The 25,629-nt window shown below is 40.1% G+C and overlaps 1 protein-coding gene across 2 annotated transcripts in view; it reads right to left on the bottom strand.

Annotated features, from left to right (window-relative positions):
• Positions 1-6,213: 6,213 nt before the first annotated feature.
• The window catches only part of SNX24 (sorting nexin 24), a 171,767-nt gene continuing 152,351 nt past the window's right edge, over positions 6,214-25,629 (bottom strand). For both annotated transcript variants that reach the window (XM_060091893.1, XM_060091892.1), the window contains 4 exons: positions 15,101-15,195; positions 13,700-13,732; positions 13,112-13,176; positions 6,214-7,750 (listed from right to left, as the gene is read on the bottom strand). In XM_060091893.1, coding sequence (XP_059947876.1) covers positions 7,683-7,750; positions 13,112-13,176; positions 13,700-13,732; positions 15,101-15,195 — 261 coding nt within the window. In that variant the 3' untranslated portion in view covers positions 6,214-7,682. The remainder of the gene's footprint in view (positions 7,751-13,111; positions 13,177-13,699; positions 13,733-15,100; positions 15,196-25,629) is intronic.

Raw genomic sequence — 25,629 nt, 5'->3', positions numbered from 1 at the left:
AATTACCATGATACCAGATATAAAAGCTTATGTAAAAGAAGATAATTTCTATGGGTAAGATACCTCTTATCTTTTATTTCATTTAAAATACCTTATTGGTTTTGTTGAGTTTCTGATGGGCTGGTGTCTTAAAGGTATTATCAGCCTTCTGCAGTAACCATCTGGCATTGTTTGATTTTGTGCCAGCTCCTCCTAGAAGTAGTGAGGGGTATTTTTAATTAAAAAAGTTAAAATATTTTTAAAATGTGCAACATGAAGGGTTGCGGTTCTCAGACTTTATTGTGCATCAGAATCACCTGGAAGGCTTGTTAGATTTCTGGGTCCCATTCTCCGAGTGTCTGGGGCAGAGCCTGAGAATGTGTACTTCTAACAAGTTCTTGGGTGATGCTGATGCATCACCTTGGTCCAAGGTTCAAACTTTGAAAACCACTGCCCTGAGATGTCACAAAACCATGGTTTTTTAATCACTGAATTAGCTTAGTAACTCATTTGTAAAGGATAGACGTTTAAGAAATCATTCAAACCATCACCATTCTATGTATCAAACTGGTGAGCAAACTTTAGAAAACCACTGTTTCAGAACAATCAGGAGGGAACAAATCATTACACAAATCTGGGAAGATGTTACAAATCCTGATTGCAAGGTCGTTAACTCCGCAAAGGTTTCTGAAGGCCCTGCTGTGAAGTGTGTAGCCAGCTCTGAGCTGGCTGATGGGAACACAGGCTGTAGGCCACCCACTCCTTCAGCAGTGATTCTGGGATCTACTCCCGCACCTCCCCACCCCCACTGAGAAACAGGGTAAACAAGTCGTTAGCTGTCCCTGCCCTCAGGGAGCTCATGCTCTTTGGAGGGGGAGAAAGACCTTACACAAATCAACAGAATACTACAGACGGTGGTAACTGCTATGACAGAATACGAGTGTGCTATGATAGAATAATGGGGCAGGGTGAGAGCTGGGGTGCCACATAAGATTGGGTGACATGGAGGGGCTCTTGGAGGAGGGGACATCTAAGTTGATGTGAGAGTGGGACAGTCTTCTGATGAGAGGTGAGAAGGGTATTTCAGGCAGAGACCAGCAGGTTCAAAGGGCTTAAGTGAGAACCAAGGTTGGCAAGTCCTGGGAAGAGAAAGACCAATGTCGCCAGTGAGATAAATACCAGGAAGAGGAGGGCGAGGAACTTGGGAGAGTGTGGCAGGAGTTTCCATTTTAAGTGGGGATGGAAGTTACTGGATAATTTTGAGCAACAGTGACATGATTTGATGGACATGTTAAAAAGATGGCTCTGGCTCTCGTGTGGAGGATGGACTAGAGTAAAAGTGGAAGCAGAGAGACCTGGGGGGAGGCTGCAGCTGAGAGCACAGAGCTTGGTTTAATCAAGGGAGATGGGAAAGCACTCTGATTTGTAATGTAGTGTAGAAAGATGAGCAACTGTCCCAATACTAGTTCTTTCTGACCTGAGTATTCATGTGTTGTTCAAAAATGCACTTAAATACAAACAGTTCTAATGTGAGGCTGACGGGGGCGTGGATTAGCCTGAACTGTGTGGATCGACAGTGCAAATCCTGATCCCCTTTATTAACTGGTGGCCTTGGTCAAGCTATCTTGCCTTTCTACTTTCATTTTTTTCACTGTAGAGTGGAAAAATAAGAATACATACCTCAGAAAGATGTTGTGAGGCTTCAATGGGATAATCTGTGGATAGAACTTAGCCCAAATTAGTGCTTTATCATGTTAGCTACTTATTAGTCACTCCAATCTTTGCTTTCTTCTTCTATAAAGGTTTGTAAAAGCTTTGTCCAGTTATAATGGGATGAAGTATGAAAAGCCTTAGTCTCACAACATGTGGCGCCCAGAGGAGCTCACTATGTAACAGCATCTAAGTGAAGAGAATATCAGGCCTGGAGACACTGTTGATGGCACCATGGCTGATGTTAGAGTAGAAGAAGACAGAAAGTGTTTCACATTTTATGGGTCAGATTTACAATTATACTCTGAGAATATAAAACAAAATTTTCTACAGTCAATTACATGTACTCCAAAGGCTTAACATTTCAATATACCCTCCTCCCCCCCACACAAAAATAAATACCTCTTCACCCTCATCACCAATCCAGACCGTCACTCTGCATCTGTATGGACAGAAAACATAAATGTTGCAGAATTTTCTGTTTTGAGTTAGTGTCTGCTACTTCCCTGGGTTTCTGCTGCTGAATTCAAAATCTACAATTATCATCAAGGATGAAAACCAAAACAAAGCCAAGATGAAAGTGATTGCTTTGAAGCTGAGTAGAGAGACTGGATAGTCCTAATCACTGAACTCTACATCCAATTCAGTTAAATGGAAAGACATTCCCTAGTAAATGGCCAAAAATTCCAGAAAACAAAGATTTTGTCTCTATTATTTATTTAAAAAATTAATTTATTTATTATTTTTGGCTGCATGGGGTCTTCGTTGCTGCACATGGGCTTTCTCTAGTTGTGGCAAGTGGGGGCTACTCTTTGTTGCAGTGTGAGGACTTCTCATTGCTGTGGCTTCTCTTGTTGCAGAGCACGGGCTCTAGATGCACAGGCTTCAGTAGTTGTGGCTTGCGGGCTCCAGAGCGCAGGCTCAGTAGTTGTGGCGCACGGGCTTAGTTGCTCTGCGGCATGTGGGATCTTCCTGGACCAGGGCTTGAACCCGTGTCCCCTGCATTGGCAGGCAGATTTTAACCACTGCACCGCCAGGGAAGCCCTCTATTTTAAGATAACTAACACCATGCCTTAGTGCAGCGAGAAATCTCAAATGTATTTCACTGAATGAGTGGATGAGTAAATGAATATATATTCACATAGGGTGTCTATTGAAACCACTACCCAAACTTGTCTGTCATCTTTGCTGCTTCTTCAAAGAGTCCTGCTATAGACTGTTTGTGTCTGCTCCCCCCACCCCCTCCTAATTCATATGGTGAAAACTAATCTCCTACGTGATGATTTTGGGGGTGGGGCCTTTGGGAGGTGATTAGGGATTAGTGCCCTTATGACAGAGGCCCCATAGAGATCCCTGGTGCCTTTCCCGCCATGTGAGGATACAGTGAAAAAGAGAGCCCCTTACCAGACACCAAATGTGCCAGTGCCCTGATCTTGCAATTCCCAGACTCCAGAACTGTGAGAAATAAAGGTTTGTTGTTTATAAGCCACGCAGTCTATGGTATTTTTGTTACAGCAGCCAGAATGGACTAAGACAAGTCCCTCCTCCCCATGGCCACATGCAGTACTCTGAGAGTTGAATTGCTGTTCTTTTCATAGTAGATTCTGCAGGAGGTAGGAAAGCCAATAATCACCAAAGAAGGGGAGTTCATAAACCATCTCTCACATCCCTCAAACAGTGGTTCCTAACCTATGTGCGTATCAGAATCAACTGAGAAGTTTCCCTAAGTACCCAAGGACAGACCCCAGCCCAGATTTATTGATTCAGAGTTTTAGGTGATTCTGATGCACATCTCTGGTTTAGAACAATTGGTTTAGAATCTCAGAGGTTGCCAGGGATATGAGAATAGCACCTGGTATGTTTGCCCAAACTCCTCCTGCACCCTGGACAAATATCACTAATTGGTTGCTATACTCTTACTCACTGAGCCTGTATTCACTCAAAATCCTTTTCTTAAAAAAGCTTTTTAAAAAAATTGTAGTAAAATTACACGACATAAAATTTACCATTTTTTGCATGTATAGTTCAGAGGCATTAAGTACACTCACACTGTTGTGCAACCATCACCATCCATCTTCTGAACTTTCTCATCTTCCCCAGCTAAAACCCACTGAACGTTAATTCCCCATTTCCCCCTCCCCCAAGCCCCTGGCAACCACCACTCTATTTTCTGTTTCCATGAGTTTGACCATTTTAGGTACCTCAAATAAGTGGAATCATACAGTAGTCATCCTTTTGTGACTGGCTTATTTCACTTGGCATAATGTCTTCAAGATTTATCCATGTTGTAGCAGGTGTCAGAATTTCCTTCCTTTTTAAGGCTGAATAATCCACTGTATGTACAGACCACATTTTATCCATTCATCCATCAGTGGACACTTGGATTGCTTCCACCTTTTGGTTGTGAATAATGCTGTCAAGAACCTGGGTGTAGAAATAACTGTTCGAGTCCCTGCTTTCACTTCTTTTGGGTATGTAGCCAGAAGTGGAATTGCTAAATCATGTGGTAATTTTATGTTTAATTTTTTTAAGAACTGCCATACCATTTTCCACAGAGGCTGCACTATTTTACTTCCTACCAGCAATGTATAAAGGTTTCAAAGTCTTCACATCCTTGTCAACACTTATTTTCTGCTTTCTTTGGATAGAATCCTTACCTGAGTGCTTTATGAGCCATTATCAATTGATCAGAGTTGACAAATGAGATGAAAGCCATTTGTTATTCCTAAACTGTGATCGTGAGATTTCTATACTTTTCAAAGTGAAATGACTGAAGAATTTACCATGTGGGGATAGTCACAGTGTTATTGGTGCCATTTGTATACATGGCTTGCTGTTTGAAATGGGGGAGAGGAGGAGGACACCAGGAGAAAGGACACCAGGGCTGCCATATGCAAATTTGCCAGGTGATGGAGGTTAGGCCTTAGAAAGACTCTGCATACAACAGCAACTGGGGGACATTCTGAGATCAGCTCCAGGCAAACCATCAAATCCAAGAACTGGGGGATAAGGGAGTGTGAGGGCTGTCCCCATATCCTGGCTTAAGTGGTAAGAGGATTTCTTTTCCTCTTCTTTATTCTGTTTTCTTCCCTCTACTCTTTACTTCTTTATTGGCTATGAATCCATGCTTTGAAATATCCATGTTTCATAAAAAAGGGGAAATGGAATACATGTACACTAAATATACATTATTTGCTTGCATGTGGATGGAATATCTCTGGAAGTATACATGTAAACCAAGAACAGTGGTTGTCTCTGGGAGGGGAACTGGGAATCTAGGAGACAGGATGGGAGAAGACTTTTCTTTTTATATATCCTTACATATGTTTTTATTAAAATTTTGACTGTGGAAATATATTCCGTCCTCTTACCAATGTGCATTTCTGAGGTGCTGAGACCAGAAAGTTCCAACTCCTTCCCAGACTCCCTTGAAGCTGGGGATCAAGAATAAGGTTCTGCCAATTGCATGTGCTTTCATGAGCTGTAAGAGTAAAAGATGGAAGTGGGTGAATGCCATCTTCCTGCTGCTTTAGGCTGCGGTTGCTGACAAGCGAAGTCATGGGCGTTGAGAGGCAACTGTGGTGTAGGTGGTAACAGCTGAACACTTTGTTCTAGTGCCCAGTCACCAGCTTCCTGGGTGCTGCCATGAGGTAGTTATGGTGGTAAGTTACCTCCTGATCCTACGAGCTGATCCCTGGATCGAAGCTACATGTGCTGTTTTTGACTTCAATACCTTCAGTAGCAGCCTCCCAGCTCCCTGAATTCCTGCTAAAGGCAGAGGCTGTAGCTCCCCTGGCAGGCGGGTATTGGAAATTGCTGGAGCATTCTGGAAGTCGTGCCTAGAGACCCACCAGGAGTTCATTCCCCTCATCCTTCCAAAAGATTCTGTAAGCACTGCTTCTTATTATTCCATTCTGCTTAAAATACCTATCGTGGTTTCTATTTCCTGCAATGGAATTGAAATGGAATATTAAACATTTAAATAAAAATTAGAAATGAAAGTCATCACTAAAAAAAAAAAATATCAATTCTCAAAAAAGAGTAGTAGTGTCACCAAAGTTCTTGAGTAGTGTGCTACCAAAGATTCTTGGGCTTTATTTATTTATTTATTTTTTCCGGTACACAGGCCTCTCACTGTTGTGGCCTCTCCCGTTGTGGAGCACAGGCTCCGGACGCGCAGGCTCAGCAGCCATGGCTCACGGGCCCAGCCGCTCTGCGGCATGTGGGATCCTCCCGGATCGGGGCACAAACCCGTGTCCCCTGCATCGGCAGGCGGACTCTCAACCACTGCGCCACCAGGGAAGCCCTGGGCTTTATTTTTTAAAAAAACCCTTACTATCTTGGTAAATCAACTACTTAATGAACACCTATTGGCTTAATAGATGAGGTAATTTAACAGTTACCTTGTCAGATTAGAAATAAATGTCTATATGAATATGTGAGAAGGTGTGTGTGTGTATAAAGAGACAAGACACAATTTGTGTTTCCAATAAAATCCTGGCAGTAGAAGACATATCCAAACACTTCTTGTTCTTCATTTTTATTTAACTCAAAATAGCTAATAACAAAAACATTTAAAAAATATCTCCAACACTTGACTATTCAGTCATTTTTGGTTGATGACACTTGATTATTTAGTTCTTGCTTATTTCCAGCATGTAGTAACACATCTATCATAAATAAATCTCTAAGGGTCTGCAGCAAGCTTTAAACCTGTATATTCAGATCCTAATCAAAAACCATGATTTAATTATTAGTTTTATATCTAAATATTTTTCTCCCACACAGAAGCTTATTAACTAATAACCATAAATAGGCTAGCTATTAACTGGTTTTCAAGGAAATGTCCAAATATGGCACATATATACAGGCTGCATATATGCTTTTATCCTTTACTACTCAAAATCTGAATGTTTGTAAGATGTACAGTGGAGTTATATCATAAACACATTTAATTTAATTCAGTACATGAGATCAGTGAAAAGGAAATGATAAGGAATAAGGAAAGTAACAATCCATCTGGCAATTATACCACCTATTCAATGAATGGATGCCCTCGAGTAAACCAAGATGAGTGTTGTCAGTCTGGTGTTCCCTCAGTCACTGTAAGTTCATATCTGTCTCTTAGAGGGCAAGCATCTTGCAAGGCTAAGTATCATTCTAGTGTTTAAAGTTATGTGTTTTTTCTACAAAATAGCCCCTAAACACCAACAACTTCAATTGGTCTTCAATGGAAGAAACAGTTACCTCTTCCAACACTGGAGGAAAAACTGGCTGTCGTGGATGGAGATTTCCAATATGGCACCATTCTAAAGGGCTTTCAAGGATAATCTTGAGACCCCATTTTATCTTATGTGCCGACATTAGAAGCTAACCCCCGGATATGACGCAGCTCCACTGTAATGGAGATTAAAATGCCATGATTTAAAAAATGCCCTAATATTGTCAGTATAATTTCATTTCCAGTTTAGTTCCTTCCTCACATTTAGCACAGCGTGTTTCTGTGATGCTCTCCTGGTGCCAGCACTTCAGAATGTTATCCATCACTGGCTGAGAAAAATCTCATGATGAAACGATTAGTGTGTCATAAAATCTGAACAAAAAAGCTACCAAAGTTGATCAGTCTCACTGTGATTCGGGATAGGATTTTCAATTAGCAAATGGTGTGACTGAAGCAGAGAGTAACTGTTTTGCTACACTCGGAGCCCCGAAAGATCTTCTTCAGCTTTCTTCTCCTGGGTTTCTAAATTGGCAGCTACATTCTACTTCTTAAACGCTTGGCCTTAACCTCAGCACCGCCCTGGTTCAGTTTCTATTTTTAAAAGCACCATTCTAATGGAAATGTCCCTGCTCTGAATTAAGCTGCGGCTGTGAATTTTACCACTAGCGAGAGCCATTATGTCATAGAGTTTAGGTTAATTTGGTAGGTATCGATTTCCTTGACTACGACTTCCGAGAAACTTGCTTCAGCTTCTTCTAGCCATGGAGGATTTCTACCTAGGCTGTAGATGAGGGTAAAATATCCCATGGAGAACTCCTTCAATAACCACATTTGGAAAATCTGAAAAACAAAAGTAAAACTGCTTTTCTTATGTACATCAATAAAACATATGTGCATCTCGTAGAACGAAACAAGGTAAGGCCTAGGCCTAACCCAGGGATCTGCATCACCATACAGTTTGCCCTTGTTTCGGATGTGCCATCAGTCATGCTGCTTCGGCCTCCAGCCACTTGAGTGTACCACCAGGCGCTGCAGGAATGCACGGCCAGATTTGTAGCTTATTGATTTAAGGGATGTTCTAATGGTTAATGCTGCTAGGCCCCAGCTCTTTATCTGAATGTTTTCTCCCAAGGAAGATGGATTACACTGGCAATTCAATTTCTAACAAAATCTCAATATACTTGAAGGAATTCCAAGATTTCTACTGGGAATACTTTGCTGCAGTTTTTCCGTTGTGGTTTACAGTGGCGTGTAGTCCAAGTTGTCTTGAGTATGCTTGTTCTATTATACTAGCTTCTAGAGAGCAGGAGGACACGGGCCTGCCTTCCTAACGTAAAAGGGCAGATTCCTGACCAAAGCCACACTTGTCAAACTTGAAAAATCAGCTACATTTTTATAGGAAATGCAAAGGAAATTCAGAGGTGTATGTTATGTTGTATCTCAGTTTAGTTATCATGGCAGGTAAAATATGAACAGATAACTTGAACAGGAGAACCAATCTATCACATGGTTCAGAATTTTCATTTATAAACTTCAGTCTGTATATAATTATATCTAGGATTTAAATAAATATAGTTATTATATAAGGAAATTAAGTGGTCCAATACTTCGAGCTTCCAAATAATATGTTCACGGATTAATTCAACCTCTACAGAGTACCTACTACATAAAACCACTTACAAGCGGATTGGACCTCATCAGGCTCTTGGAGGAGAGGGCTCAGGAGAGGGTGCTGACCAGGTGGAAAGTCTGTGGCAGGTGGGAGCCTGAGGCTAGTGTAGCAAGAGGAGTGGCTGTAAGGGCAGGGGGGCAATTCAAGCCTGGTAAGAATGGACAGGAATTCTGGCTTTATCTGAAAAGCAATGAGAAGCTACTGAGGGATTTCAAGCAGAGACAGCAATGAATTGTTTTGAAAAGATGACTGTGGCTGCCATTCAAAGAGCGACTGGAGCAAGTTCAGAGTGGTGATGGATTCGATGGTACTAGTGAGGGATTTCATAACAGTACCTACTTAACAGGCTGTTGTAAAAATTGATGAATGAAACAAAGTGCTTGGACCTGAACTTGGCACATGGCAAGTACCAGCTATTATCACATACCAAGCACTGCCTAATTACCGGGAATATAAGTAAGTAACAGTGCCTGCCACGGAACTTACATGCTAGTCAGGGAGACAAGTGAATAAACAAACAAAATGTGTTTTTAAAATATCTCCAATACGCAAGTACTCAATTACTTTTGGTTGATGACACTCACTTGATTTCTTAATGTTTGGTTTTATCCAACATGAAGTCACATAATTTTTAATAAAACATATCTTGAAAAGTTTGCAGTGGACTTATACCTACATACTTAGATCCCGATCAAAAGCAATGACTCAGCTAAGTTAATTTTAATTCTAAACGCATTTCTCACACACAGACTTGTATTGATACCAATAGCCATAAATGAAGCTGTTGATTAATTTTCAATAAAATGCCCAAATTAGACATATTACATGCATCAGCATATATGCATTTATCCTTTACCACTCAAAATATAAGAGTCTGCTTAAGGTTAGTGATATCATAAGCTTACTTAGTGTAAACATTTTGATTCAAATCAGTAAGTTCAGCAAAAAGGACAAAAAGGAAAATAACATTAAATACTTTGGGTAATTCTACAGCACTCTAATAGGTCAAGCAGTGGTTTAAAGGCAAGGAGAAAAAGTAAAGCAGGGCACGGGGCCAGAGAGTGATAGGGGACGGGAAGGTGAAGAAGGACCTTTGTGCAAAGATGCCATTTGAGTGAAGTGGTGTAGCAGCCAGCTGTGAGGGTGTCTGGCTGAAGAGCAATCCCACAGAGGGAACAGAGCATGACCAGGCCCTGTGCTCACCGTCCAGCAAGCGCTAAGTATGTGCTAGATGCTGGAGATTTAGAGGGTGAAGGTGACAGAAAGAGAGAGAGAGAGAAGGCAACACAATTTGTGATCATTGTTCTAAAGGAAGCAAATAGGGCGCTCTGATAAAAGTGAATGGAATAGAGATATTTTATAATGAGGTCCACCAACTAGTAACTGATGAGATAATCAGAGGTCTTTTTTTTTTTTTCTTCTCATCTGTTACAGTTTACTCCACTCTAAACTGGATTTTGGCTTCATTACATGTATCATTCGATACAATGTCCATCACTGCTTAAATTACTCAGAAAACTGCCCTTTCCTTTGCTTCCCTTTGAGAGGTGATGAGAAGGAATGTGATTTGGGAAAGGTTTTGGTGGTTTTCATTTGTTTTTATAAACATTTATTGTGAAGCTTAAAAAAAAAAGTAAGGGGGTGGAGGGGCTCTTGGAGGCTACTTGAAAGCAGAGCCAGCAAAGGCTCCCTGAAGCTGCACCTGAAAGAGGAGAGGGCCAACAATGTGTGAGGACAAGAGGGTTCGAGGGGGAGGAAACAGCAAGTGCCCGGCGGGGAAAGAGTTCAGCACGTCTGAGGTCCAGAAAGAACGGCAGTGTGGCTGGACCAGAGTGTGTGAGGGGGTCCCGGCAGACACGTGGGCCAGGGCCAGCCCACGGGGGGCCTTGTCAACCACGGTGAGAGTCTGGGGCTCACAGAGAGGGTTGGGATGGAAAAATAGTAGTGTGACTCAGCTGTATACTCAAGGCCATCAAGGCCACAGCAAGGAGATTGTTCCAAAGAAAGTAAAATGAGAAGAGCAGAGGGTCTAGGACAGCCTTCAGGAGAGCTGCCAGAGCCTGGAAGAAAAGCAGGAAGGTGGGAAAGCCAAGGGGAGATGGTGTTTGAAGGAGGGGAAAGTGGTCACCAGTGGCTAAAGTTAATGAGAGGTCAAGGAGGAGGACTGAGAAAAGCCCACGGAGCTTAGCCACACTGCAGTCACTGGGGACCTGAGCCAAAGTTATTTTGAATTCCCCAGAAAACTCAAAACGAAGGCCAAAAAGCATATGCTAAGAGAATAATGTTTTATTTTTAGCATTTTATATGAGGATAGTGTTTAACTGCCAGAATTTTAAAGACAGACACTCCTCTGATTTTTATGGGTGTCAGTGTATCTGTGAAGGTACTTCCAGATTCTGTACCTGGAACAGAAACCTCAACATTTTGTTAAGAGGCCTTAGAACACGAACATGGGATGCAAGTAAAATTTATCTTTAAATTAAATGCTAAAGAGTTGCAATAATGTATCACTAGTATAATACTTCTAAGACAATAGGAATCTGATTTATGACATGGGCTCGGCCAAAGTTCCACAAAAGGAGATGCAGTGGCTGGCTCTCTCATACCTCCTTTACATCAAATTCATGATTCACATTTACTCTCAAGGAGGAATCCCCTTTCTGTGCAAGTTGTTCAACTACATCAATATTCTACCAATGATCCATACTTCTTATTCTTTCTAACTCCAGACATTTGCCGCTGAGGCTCTTTCCCAGAAAGTTCCTCCCGTTCTTCATGGTCAAGCCAAGTGCACAGCACATGCTGCTTAAGAAGCTGGATGAATCAGATTTAAGGATCATAAAATATCTGCCCTCTTCCAGAAAGCATCCTGGCTACTCCAGTCCACAGTGATCGTTCTACTCTCTACACTTTTATAGGAATTTCAGTCAAATGCTTAAAATATCTGAGCAGAAACAATACCTGGAGAAAGTACTTGTGGAACCATTTTTAAAAGCTAGTAAGAATACTTCATAAAACACTGCCCCATACAAAGTGAAGTAAGTCAGAAAGAGAAAAACAAGTATCATATATTAACGCATATATGTGGAACCTAGAAAAATGGTACAGATGAACCGGTTTGCAGAGCAGAAATTGAGACACAGATGTAGAGAACAAACATATGGACACCAAGGGGGGAAAGCGGCGGTGGGTGGAGGTGGTGGTGTGATGAATTGGGAGATTGGGATTGACATGTATACACCGATGTGTATAAAATGGATGACTAATAAGAACCTGCTGTATTAAAAAAAAAAAAAAGAAGTTCATTTGGTTGAGAAAAAAAAACCCACTGCCCACTTAATCTACACTAGGTTACATCACGAATATTTGTTAAATGTAAAGTCTTGTTAACATAGTATCAACTAACGCACCAGGCATATTTGTTACACGTGGGAAGCAAATGTTAAAGAAAGGAGATTATTCCTCACTGAAGGAATTTTATAGAGAAGATACTACGAGACCACATTCGTGTGTGGTTGTATAGCAAAGGCAGCTTTCTTCTAGAACGGTCCCTCAACAGAGCGGGGCTGCGTCCCAGTCGGCCTTCTTTAAACTGATAGCTAAGTGGGTGATCTGAGCACACAAGCATCCCTGCCACAGAGAACAGTCCCCTCTCTCTTGCTGGTGATAAGGTTTTATTGTCAGAATGTAGGAATGGCGTCCACAGATAATTTATCTATTGCTATTTAGCTGCTATGCTATTTAGTTACTCTCAGAAACAAAGGCTGAAAATTCACTATATGCAAAGAGCACAGAAGGAGAGATTAGGCAAAAAGGGATCCACCCACCAGACCTGTGAGACTGGGCAAATAAGGGACCTCCCTGAGCCCCAGTTTGCTCAGGAGAGAATGATGATACCTGCCCTGCCTATTTCATAAGGTTGTTAAGGAAATTAAATGAGCTAATGTCTGAGAATGTACTCATGAAGAGCTGCATATCAGAACACTTTGAGAGGGACTCTGAATAATTTAAATCTCTTGGCACAAAGAAAGGACTCGGGCTAAAATACCAAATTATATTTACGCTTAAATTAAGTCATTATACTTAAAGATACAACTTTAAAAAATGTGTATCTGACTGTCAAAGATGCTGTAATCTAAATGGAAATGGAGATACGCATGCAATGTATATACACAGCTTTTGGAAAGAAGCATTTTAAAAAAGGACTGGAACCTTGGATTCAAACCCTAGATAAAAACCAGCAGAAGCCAAAATAACACCACCCCCAAAATTAAGGACAATAAATACCTTTCCCTCTTATTTCCCTAATTCAAAACAGCCTGGCAAGAGAGAAAGAAAAATTACATTTCCTCCTGAAAGGCCTGCCCCAATTAAAATTCTGAATGTCTCTTACACCAAGAGCACTGGTTTATTGGCAGATTATTAAGCCCTGGCCAATGTCACTCTGTTAGACCTGTATTAAAAACGTGGTTTATGTGGTGCAGGGTCAGATCAGTAAAGAGCTGTTAGCAGATGACAGGTTTGATTACCGCTGGCTGCAGGCAAGACGTATGGATCCCTGAGGAACAGCAGCACCGGCTGGTGGGACAGTTTGCTGGAAAGGTCAAGAACAGGCATGTCAGCATCAGGGGACGATGGTAAACAGAAAACACTACAAACTAGCTTTGAGGGGATCAAACTGCTGTGCGGGGACATCTCAAGGTTTTTGTATCTAACGGTGCGGGTGAATAATAGCAAGCAGAGCTGGAGGAACAAACCAGCAGTGCACTCATCTTCCAAACATGTCTTTGTGGAATTCGAAGCAGATATACAATCTATACCATAAATCACTGCTGCAAAGTGATTTTTTAAAAAAATCTTGTAGTATGATTATTGATGAAATGTATTCTTATTACTTGTATGAAATAATGTAGGACTTTATTCCTCTAGCCTTAAATAGAATGGTTACTTCTGTAACTTCCCATCAAATATTTATCATCTTAAAATCAATTTTCTAGCAAAGGTTTTCAAGAAAACCTTGACTTGAAACAATTAGATGATGGTAATTAAATGTTTAACAAAACCTTAGTCCCATTCTTGGTTTGTATAACTCCTGACTGACTGGTGTTTGTTCTTACCTTGACTCTTCAGATTCTGTCTCATCAAAAGATCTAAATTTTTTTTTGAAAAAGAAAAGAAGACCATAAAAGTTGTGTCAGTATTTATGTCAACAAAAGAAGAAATAGCCAGTATTCTTAGAGCTCTGAATTGGGAGACATTTTGAAAAGAGACTTAGGTATTTTCACAGTCACAGCGTGGCTGATGCCTCATTCTAAGGAACCCTAAGGCTGCAATAGTCTTGAATTTCAATTTTTCTGGAGGTCACTCAGAAATCCTATGGTTTTGCTTTTGGACTTATATAATGGAGAAAAGATTTCACTCATTTCATTCCCACTATCTCTTCTTAAAAAATACACAACTACATATGAAGCTCAACCTCCCAGCATATGCACCAAACTGGAACAGGAGGCACTGACCATGCACACGACTTGGTGAGTGCGGTGTACGATTCTTGTTCTGAGCTGACTGAAAAGTGGCCCTGAGTAAACACTGCTGGTGAGGGAGCCGTGACAGGTGTTAGCCTCTCATCCAGCAGACGGCTGGGTTTTAACACAACTTTGGGTGTGGTTAGCTTGAACATCTTGTAGTTAGTGTGAGTCATTCAGGCAGGTCTGGAGGCAGCAAGAAAAGGCATAGAACCCTCTCTCCAACTTGGATCTGCAGAGAGTTTGTGATGACGTGGTTCTTTGTAAATAGATTTAACAGGTAAGAGATGTCGACTGCCTTCGGACGCCAGATCAACACAGGTGCCCAGAGCTGGGTGAGTGGCTTGTTTCAGAGTTAATTCTTCAGAAGAACTTTTCCCAGTTGCTGCTGATATCAGATGTGTGGTTTCTTGGCAGAGAGGGATTAGGATGTGCAGCCCCCCATTTAGAAGTTTCTGAGGGAGAGGCAGCAGGACAGTGGGGAAAGAGCTTATGCCAGAGGCCTGGGCTCTGCCAGCTACCAGGCAAGAGATCTTAGCAAAGGCACTTTATTCCTGTGTGTCAGTTTGCTCAACTCTAAAATGAAGCGAATTGGATAAAATCACTTCTAAGATCATTTACAGCTTTAAAGAGTATATGAATAAATGTGCCAAGGGGATACAGACTTTGCACATGTATTCACAAATAAACATTAGTCTCTAAATAAGCTATCTAGATTTATAATTCCCATCATGTAACACCATTCCATATAAAAGTATAATTTAAAAAGTCAATTCTTCAAGTTTAAACCTGAATTACTGAGTGTTGGTCACCTGGCCACAAGACTCAGGAGCAATTCCTTTGACTACAAGCAGGGGGCGAGCGAGTGCTGTCCCAAGCCAAAAGAATGGGTGTGGCCAGGTTGGCCCTCCGCACCACCTGTGTTATTTGTTAGGCCAATAAGTGATTGAAAAGTAACTTAAGATACATGTCCAATAGGTAAACAACTCTTACCCACAGCTCTCTGCCTTTGGTAGAGAGGGCAAATGTCGCACATTTAGGAAATCAAGAAACAGTTTGGGAAGTTCTTCATTTTCTAGAATGACAGCCTGTGAAAGCAGAAAACAATTAGAAAGTGAAGTTTGCTAGGCAATCAATCAAATAAACTATTTTGAAAAGTCATAACCATCCATCAAAGTTCTTACCAGCATTATTACCCAAAAGCAAAATTACCCATTTCACCCACCAAGAATTTAGGCCAACACACATGTTATTCAGTGTCAGCAAATGCTCCATTTTATCTATTCTTTCACCCAAGCAGCATTTGCAGAGCATCTACTATATATACTTCAGATGCTGACTGGGGGAAAGACAGCCAGGCACCAGGTAGACACAGTTCCTGCCTTCACGGAGGTACTAATCCAGAATGAGTATTTTAAAAACCTGGGAACATCAATAATACTGATAAGATAGTTACATCAAGTTTTCCTTATTTAGTGATAAAGTGATCTGAAATTGTGTGTGTGTGGGGGTGTGTGTGTGTGTCTATCTACAAGAAACCACTACTGTTCAGGAAATACTATACATGGCTTTTTTAACTGGAAGATTTAGTCAAGATCCTTCAGCTAACACCTGTTTCAGCAATAGGATCAACGGACATTTATTGCTATTTGGACAGCTCCACTTAAAGGGTCAGTAACAGTTTTACCACTAAGTGTAAATCAGTGTATATGCTGAAAAAAAAATCTATAGAGTTCTTCCATTTAGGGAGCTCTGCTAAATAGCTGCCATAATGGCATAACCATGTCAGTTCTCAGATATCCAAATTATGCAATTTCAAGGAGAAATCTAATAGAGAACTGTAAGAGTGCATTTTCATATATATTTATTTTTGAAAGAGTCTGCCAGAGAAATGATTGCACATTTGCTCCCCCGCCCTTTTTTTTACAAAGACCATGGGAAAAGCATCAGACGTTGTGCAATAATCTCTAAAATTAATGTAACTATTCTTAAGGGTCATTTTTATAATTTACCATGGCTTTTTCCCCCCAGTAAGTACATATTGTTTAAAAAACAATGAGAATTGATGGACATATATACACTACCAAATGTAAAATAGATAGCTAGTGGGAAGCAGTCACATAGCACAGGGAGATCAGCTCGGTGTTTTGTGACCAGCTAGAAGGGTGGGATAGGGAGGGTGGGAGGGAGGGAGATGCAAGAGGGAAGAGATACGGGGATATATGTGTATGTATAACTGATTCACTTTGTTATAAAGCAGAAACTAACACACCATTGTAAAGTAATTATACTCCAATAAAAATGTTTAAAAAAACCCAAAAAAAACCACAATGAGAATTGATGCTGAAATGTCATTCATACAGCTGATCAGGAACAGCTATGCAAAGTGATGCAAAAGATACATAACACATGAAAAAGGTCAAATTGTGTGTTTCCTGTATACACATAATTCTATATAATGTATTGTTTTTAGCCATAATTTATATCTGGAGCCGCCCCAATTCTCACCATGTTTTGGAATTCTCTTACCCAGTTCAGGACATATAAAATGGAATAAGCTGCTACAGAGATCACCAGTGCTAGCACACTGACCTCTGTACTATACTAGTGCTCAACCGTCCTGCTGTTCAGTCCCTGGAGAGGGGTAATCTGGAGATCCAGCCTTGTCTGGGGCTCTTACTATTCCTTACATGGCCATTGTACCCACTGAAGTTTAAGAAATAAAAAAGACGAAAATAAAGATATTTGGGGTAATACTTTATTCATTAAACAAATATTTACGGAGCACCTATTATGTTAGGCACTAGGATATGGCAGTGAATACTACAGGTCAATAGAATGTGGGCTGGTGGAGAAAATTAGTGATAAACAAGTAAACACACACATAAGTTAAACTTCCTTAGAATACAGTGACACAGAAGCTGCACTCTCTAAATGCCTTCGCATCATCCCTCCATCTTTCTAAAATGTTTACTTTTTTCTTGATTATAAAGTAGAAAAATGAAAAATTCATAAAATGGAGAGAACCCCCCCCAGCCAGGGTTACTCTTCCATTACTATTTCTGTTTCTTTCCATCAACTCATTTGGTTTTTATCTAAATTTTTATCTATCCGAGAATATTTTTGGGGTGCCCAGAAGGTCATTATTTCAGTGCCCCAAATCAAAGGTTCTAGGAATCATGATACATATGAAGTTCCAAGGAATTTTTTTGCCATAATACAAGTTGCAATGATTATCAGCTTGTACTTGTAGATATCTATTTAAGAGGATAATACCTATTTGAATAATAAAGCTTAATGTTGTAACAAATACTGAGCTGTTCACCCTGGCAATAGTTTTAATTATGTGAACAAGTGGTAGCTTTCAGATTAAAAAAAACAGGGGAGGGGGTAACCATTATTATCTCCACCCCCATTTTTTAAAATAAATTAAATCAATAACAAATGTGGGACACTTTTAATGACCTGAACTACTTAATTTCCAGGATCTTTAGACATGTCATCCATCACTGCAGTATGGAGGAGGACATCTCTTGAGTGTTCAGGGGGGTTACTTTCGTTTTATTAATGCAAGATTTAGGGAATTTTAACAAGGTGAATTGTTTATTTGCCTTGACAGATTGGCTTACAATGCACTGACTACATCTACAGCGTGATCATTAATGACAAAAGACAGGCAAAAAGCTGTTTACACTGCAACACCAGGATGGGAATTAATTCTGCTCAGCCTCCCCAGAGTGCTCCAAATAGATGATCATGTTGTTTTAGGTCAGATATACTAGAAAAAAAGAATATCGAAAACTTCAGAAATTTGTGAGCATTTTTGTTAAATGTTCACTGAATATTCTCAAATAATATTTTCTATAAAACAATGACCAGTGTGGATTTCAGGATTTACAGTTGTAAGAAAGCAGCACTGGCGGGGGGGAGGGTGTTAGTCAAGCTTTCGGTTAGGCGGAGGGAATATCTCCTCAACTGTGCTAAGAAGGCTTGTAAGAAAATAATTAATACTTAAGCCCAGAGACAGAGTATAATAGAGTAGAATTTACCTAATTTAATACATATGTATAAGTGAAATGACTGTCATTAGTCAGTACAGAGATGCAACAGAGAAAATGTATTAGGTCAACCGAATCTTTTGGTTCAGAAACACATGACCACATTCCATGAGTGACCCATCAGTGAAGTGGGGCCTCACAACTGTTTCATTTAAATCCTCTTCAGTTTCTTTTCTTTTTTTTTTTTTTGCGGTACACGGGCCTCTCATTGCTGTGGCCTCTCCCGTTGCGGAGCACAGGCTCCGGACGCACAGGCTCAGCGGCCATGGCTCAAGGGCCCAGCCACTCCGCGGCACGTGGGATCCTCCCAGACCGGGGCACGAACCTGTGTCCCCTGCATCAGCAGGCGGACTCTCAACCACTGCGCCACCAGGGAAGCCCCCTCTTCTGTTTCTTGAAAAGCTTCTGCTGAAGAAGAACCACTCCTTCTTGACGCTGCACCCTGGGCCATCCCACATGCTTGGGACCCCAGTCTGGTCTAAATCACCAGACCTATTCACTAGATAAGCTTTTGATTAAAAAAAAAAAAATATATATATATATATATATATATATATATAAACAACATTTTAAATATCAAATAATATTTCCCTGTTGTTTTAGCTTGCTTATCTTTATTTTTGATTTATCTTCAATGGTAAATTGAATGGTCATTTTCATTCTTTACAGAGGCAAGTGGTGTAGCAGGAATATGTAGCTTTAGAGCAAGACCTGGGTTTGAGTATCTCCTCTGTCTACCTTAAAGGTCATTGTGAGGATTAGGTGATGTCTCCAAGAGTCTCTGGCATGCAATTAGCATTCGATAAATGTTAATTCTGTTTCCTTTGAATTTTTTTCTTGTATCAATTCTCAACCATCTATTTTATTGGTTTTGGAGGTTTGGATTATTGTCTATCTAACAAACAGAGCTTCTTAGTCCTCTACGATTCATGGATCCCTTTGAAAATGATGAAAGCTGAGAATCTTGCTTGCTGAAAAATACACACACATATATAATTGTGCTGCGAGTGGTAGGGGGTCCAATAGACCCCTGACAGCCCAGCCTGCAGCTCTGATGTGGCGGCAACGCTGCTGGGCACACTCTTCATTTGGCCTGGAGCCTGAAGCACTGCTGGGCCCGTGCTGGAGGCCAGCTCCCCAAAGGACCCGCTAGCCTTCTCGTTTCAGTTTTCTACCTCTTCGTCAATTAGAACCCCGCTGGAGTGTGTGCTGCCTTGTATTAGAATTCATGAGTGCTTTCAGCTTTAGGCTGTGGTTGAAAATATTTGTCTGGCCGTGTCCGGTGAAGGATTTTTTTCTGAAAGTCCAAAATCTACTGCTGTACCGGATTTAGAAAGCAGTTCATATTTATGGCTTCTATGTCTTCTAAATATAACTCTAGAATTCAATAAGCTGTGGTGTTGAAGGTTCCCAAAGTTAGCAAAATGGAGGGAAAGTAAGATTTAAACTCTATTTCCACAGAGTACAGCTGATGAAGCACTAGTACACCACACCTGTTATGAGACGGGCATTTTGAACCACTGGGCAGTGATAGTCCCAGGCCTGGTGCTTTCTAACTGATTAACTAATTTCTCTGATGGTAGAGTCCTGACACTGCATGCAAGTTGGAATGCATGGCTGGGTAGCTAATTTACACAGTAAAACGTCAGAATTCAAAATGAGCATAACAAGTTGAAGAAAAAGTTGGAAATAATCCCATTACATCGTACAGGTTAAAGTACTGAGTCAAATACTGTAAGAGGCAGAATTAATTAATCTCCAGATGCAAGTTGGAGAGTAGGTCACAAGTGCTGTTGGTCACAAGTGGTAAGTCAGCAAGGCAGTCCTGCTTCCACAAAGGTGTAAAATGAGCTGAGCAATCCTCTCACTCCACTGAAAGCAATATTATTTAATCCCCAAGGAAAGGGAAATAAGAATAAACTCAGGAAGAGCTAGAGGCAAGCAATGAAAATGACTAAAAGATTAAAATAGTGTCCATATGAAGAGGTCACACTCAACAGTGGGTACCAAGCATGGAATGAGGTGGTGGAGGACCAAGGAGATAATGTGGTCTTTAAGTTAACTAACCATTCTGTTAAGGAGGGTGGCAGTTTCCAAAGCTGCTGGAACAAGAAGAAACTACTGTCCAAACTAGCAGAGAAGGAATCTATCTCTAGCTGAAGCTTGTGCCATAAAAATAGGAAAAGTGGCACATGCATGGGAAGAGTAGGAATCGTAAGAGCTTCTAAATATCTGGGTTCTGAACATCTTTTAGTTGCTCTTTCATACACATGCAGACTGGAGATGCTACAGAATTAACAGAAAACCACAGTAATTTCCAGCCAATTTACCACTCAGGAAGTACATAGGCTAAAAATCAGGTTGCTATTAAGATGCACAAAGGAAATGGGGCTAAATCAAAGAACTGTAACAAGTGTGTGATATATTATGTAACAGACTTTGCTAAGACTATATCCAACTCTGATAAATATTAAAATGGGCAATTGAGTGTACCTTGTAAGAAGAAAAAAATAATTATTATTCTTTACAACCATGTTACTCAGTTACAGAAGAATAAATAACTTTCCTTATTATAGACCAGAAATATCACTCTAAAAAAAGAATGGAAAAAAAATCTCTATGAAAATATTTACCAAAAAATTGCCTAAAGGGAGCAGAAAAACAATAGCATTGGTAGCAGCATCCTCTTCCAGCTCAATGTTTACTCCAGGAGAAATGTCTCTTTTATTGAAAAGGTGCAATTATCATCATGTAACAGAAATCACAAAATCCCGATTTTTCTACATTATCAGCTTTATAAAATCATGTTCCCAAAGGATACCATTGATTAGTTGCACATGTGCTTTCTGTGACATCCCAAATACTTAATTGTCAGTTATCTTTTCTTCTTCAGTAAGTAAAATGTAGTCACAAAATTACAGAGGGACCTGTTCTGCCTTAACCTTCGCTAGATGCCATCATGCAGTGGAAAACACTGGTAAAATATCACAGGATAACGCCGTCCGTAAAGGGAGACATATAAACACTGTAATGATTTCCCATGAGTTTCCATTTTAGAAAATTGTCACTAAGGCGAGCATAAACGGTGACATATCTCCACCGAGGACACGGTGAAATCGAACGCTGGCATTCTAGTTAGGTCCAAACCTACCCAGCAGCCAATTATAACAGGAACAGAACATCTTGCTGAAAACTTGGACAAGACCACTTTGCTAACCTTCCAAGATCACTGCACAAAGCTGCGCTGTTTTCACTGATTTGATCCTTTTATTCTCTTTTCAAAACATTAAAGAAAAAAAACCCACCATATTTCTTCCCATTGTCTATCAAGGTTTTTAACAACTGCAAGGAACCTCTCAGTCACAAAAGCCAGGGTATTGAACTAAGTTGGGAGGTTTCCAAGAGTCCTGAAAGCTCTTTTCCTATTCCACCTTGTTTGGTTTGAAATGCCCGACGGTTGAGGTGACAAAGTTCATGACAGTTTTTCCTCTCTTCACCAGGACAGATGCTGCACACCACACCTACTTCAGAGGTACAGCTAAGAACAGGGAGGGAGAAAAATCAATACCTCCTCACGGCAGTAAGTGGGCTGCCGTGTCCCTGTCCTCTGGGAACAAAACCTACCAGCTCACAGAGGCTGTGCCGTCCTCAGTCCTCCACTTACCCTTCCCCAGCACTTGCTCACAATTTCACAAAATGAACCACAGTAAGGTTACCAAAGGAACACTTTTTTAAAAAGTCAGCTGGTAAATGGATCTAACGAAGGCTCATGACCACCTAAAAAATAAAAATCAGACGTGCTCTGGAAGAACCCAGTGTACCACGCATCCTTCTTTGTGTGTGCCACCCTTCCCAAGACACGTCTCCTCGGTGTCTGGTGAAAACTGAACTATTCTTAGATTCAAATAGACATCTGCTATCGTTTCACAGGGCTTTACAGACTATCTTGCAAGAAATCTGAGGACTTGCACTAAAAGCTGAAGGCTGCTGACAAGGGCCCATTTAAAACGGTAAAGAATCTGTGCAAAGAAACAAAGTCACTTGGCTTCAGAAAGATTTGACAGAAGAAATCTAATTTCTGATAATAGGGCTAAAAAGATAAAACTAACCATGGAACAATAGCAACTGGAAAACCAACCACCTTTTGAACTTTTTTTTTTTTTTTTTCCTGTATGCGGGCCTCTCACTGCTGTGGCCTCTCCCGTTGCGGAGCACAGGGTCCGGACACGCATGCTCAGCGGCCATGGCTCACGGGCCCAGCCGCTCCGCGGCATGTGGGATCCTCCCGGACCGGGGCACGAACCCGTGTCCCCTGCATCGGCAGGTGGACTCTCAACAACTGCGCCACCAGGGAAGCCCCTGAACTATTTTAATACCAAAATTTATGTCCTCTGTGTTTCTGGAATATCTATTGATAAAAAAGATATTTGTTTACCAGGTACTAAGTACAACCACTGGCACAATGGGTAACCAAACAAACATGGTCTTGTCCTCCCAGGACTTACAATCTAGTGGGGGAGATGGATGGTTTTCAAATAATCACAGTGATGAATGTGAGATTACAAACTGAAATAGGTACCTTGAAGGAAGTAAATCCCTTCTTTAAACAACAGTAAAAAAAAAAAAAAAAAAAAAAGCACCCTATTAACCTGTGAAGTACTAACAAAGCTTCCCTGGGAAAGTGACCCTTCGGCTGGGAGTTGAATGAGCTAATGGGATAAAGGGAGTGGGGTATTTCAGATGCAAAGCACAGCACACTGTTCAAAACACAATGTGTTCAAAGACTTGTGGAAGGTGGAAGCCTGGCATTAGGAAAACTGAAAGGCCAGTGAGGCTGTGCCTGAGGAAACAATGAAGCTGAGCAATAAAGTAGGAGAACCTGAGCTGGAGAGGTGGGGCAGGACTTCTGCGTCATGTGAAGGATGATTTGTATTTTGACTACAACTGGAACAGCAGTGGTGTTCCTCGGATCCAGTGACTGTGCATTATAGTCTCTCTTTGGCTGTCTCTAAACAGCTTCTTAATCTACTGAGTTAATTTTAACCATTAGATTTTCATTTCATATTTGGTTCCTTTTCAAATCTGCCTGTTCTGCTTTTCTTAGGCTCATGATCTTTTCTTATGCTTTCAATTATTTTAGACATTTTAATTTTGGGTTTCCATTCAATTGTCCTTTTACTTGAAATTCTTGGGATTTAATTCTGTTTTTGTGTCTCTCACTCATAGCTGTTCATTTTCTTCTGTTTTGTAGTTTAGGTTCATGAGCTCATCTTCTGCAGGGCTTTATCTGTGGGAAAGGCTAGGCCAGGTTCAGGGAATGCCCCTCCCCCCCAAGTGGTTTTGCTTCTGCTCTGAGGAAGTACAGCCCTGACTGAGATGTAGTCAGCTTTGTGAAATGATATATTAATTTTCTAGATTGGAGGCATGAGATCATGCAGATACAGAAACTATAAACCCTAAACTCTCATGAAACATGGTTGAGAAACTTTGTTAGGAAAACTTTTGTCCATATTCAACGGATTTTCATAGGCCAATGGTCTCCAAAGTGGGTTACAGAGATGTGGGGAGTTAAACAAGATAATTAATTGATTCAGAAAAACAAATGTTAAAAAAGATTGAAAATATATAAGAAAAAGATTTAAAATAAAAAATAATGAAAAAGTAAAAAACCTATCTTTTCTAATTTTTAATGGATTTATAGCAGTACATGTATAAAACATTATTAAATATGCATATATTGAAGTATTATGCTCAACTGTTTTTTGATAAGGATATATAGTCCTAGGTCAATAGACTATTACTCTGACTACAGTGCATAAAGAGCTTATAAGAGCCAGTAAGGCCCAATCTAAACAACACTACTGAAATAGTCTACCTTAGCCTTGGTAATACTTTTACTAGGGTATAGCTCTATTATTAGAAATGCCCTTCCCACCTCTTCTCAACAGGCCAACTCCTACTTCTCCTTCAAGTCTCAGCTCAAGTGTTACCTCCCTTAGAAAACATTCCTGAGACCCTCAGGTTGGGCTAAGTTATCATTTTTTATGTGTGAAATAAAAGAATCATTTTATGTGATGTGATGATTAATACTGGACTGAGTCATATTAACTTTCAACAATTTTAACCTACCACATAAGGCAGTTTTCATATAGTTTATAACAACAATATTTATTTAACACCTGGTCTGTGCTGGGCTCTTTATCTTATTTAATTTTCACAAAACAATGACATGCTTTCATTATCCACATTCTACCTATGAAGAATTTGGGGCTCAGAAAGTCTAAATCACATGTACAAGGTTTCTTAAAGGGTAAGGGGACAGGCAGGACTGGAACCTAGGTCTCCCTAGCTCTAAAACTACTGATCTACAGATGTACCTATTCACTGAGTCATTCATTCATTCCATAAATATTTACTGATGTTTATGCATGCACAACAGCACTGGGCTACATAGTTTAATTCTTTTCTTAGTAAATTTTATTGGAATCCTTTATCTTTTCCAATATATATTTTTCTACTGTATTTATAAATTTAATGGAACCCATAGATAAATTTAATGGAACTACTGAAATTTAGCTCCCTTAAAATACATTTCTAATTTTCTTTGGATTTAAATTTTTGCTTAGCATCGCAACTAATTCTTACAAGTATATAAAGACTCCAGGAAGAAGAACAATAAATTTCATTAATTTCTGTCCTACATTAAAAAAAAAAAAAAACTGAGGATAAAGCAAAAGCAAAGACCAAAATTATCTGGCCTCACAACATTTCAAAACCTATTTGGCAACTTCTGACCTGCTCAATTCTTCTTTGACTGGGTAAAATGCTTTAAAGTCATATTTTACATACTTTTGATCCATTTGAATTACCTAACTATATGTTGAAGAACAATGTGGCTCAATTACACATTATAGATAACACCAGATTTATGAGGCATTTTCTTGATCTTCAAATAGAGAAAAAAAATTCTGAAAGCAATAATAAACTAGCTACTTACCTATAAGTCAAAACTAAAATCAGGGGACTAATACATTTGAATAAAATCATGTATTACAAAGCAAACCAAAACTGATTTAGTTATTCAAACAATATGGTAAGACACCAATTGAAATACAAATTATAGAATATGCTTATGGAAGCGCTATCTTTTTACTTTAAAGAAGAAATAGAAATCAGAACTAGGCTCGTAAGATGTTGCCTGGAGAGAGCCTCTGGAGATTGGTTTTTAATGAAAGATTTACAATTAGCATAGCCTATGTGTGTTGAGGAATTGATGTTTTTAAAGCGTTTAAAGTGCTTGAAAACAATTTGCTCTCTCAAGTCCCTTAAACATGCTCCCAACTCTCTACTTTATTCCTCTGATTTATTTAGCATTCTCTTTCTTCACATACTGTGCACTTTGACACAGCCCCAGCACAGCTGAGTTTCAAGAGGTGTAGTTTAGATCAATTAGGCCTTCCGAGG

The sequence above is a fragment of the Mesoplodon densirostris genome, chromosome 3 (genome assembly GCF_025265405.1).
Source record: "Mesoplodon densirostris isolate mMesDen1 chromosome 3, mMesDen1 primary haplotype, whole genome shotgun sequence".
Lineage (NCBI taxonomy): Eukaryota > Metazoa > Chordata > Mammalia > Artiodactyla > Ziphiidae > Mesoplodon > Mesoplodon densirostris.
Note: the sequence above shows the minus strand (reverse complement) of the source record. Positions and strands in the feature narration are given on the sequence as shown.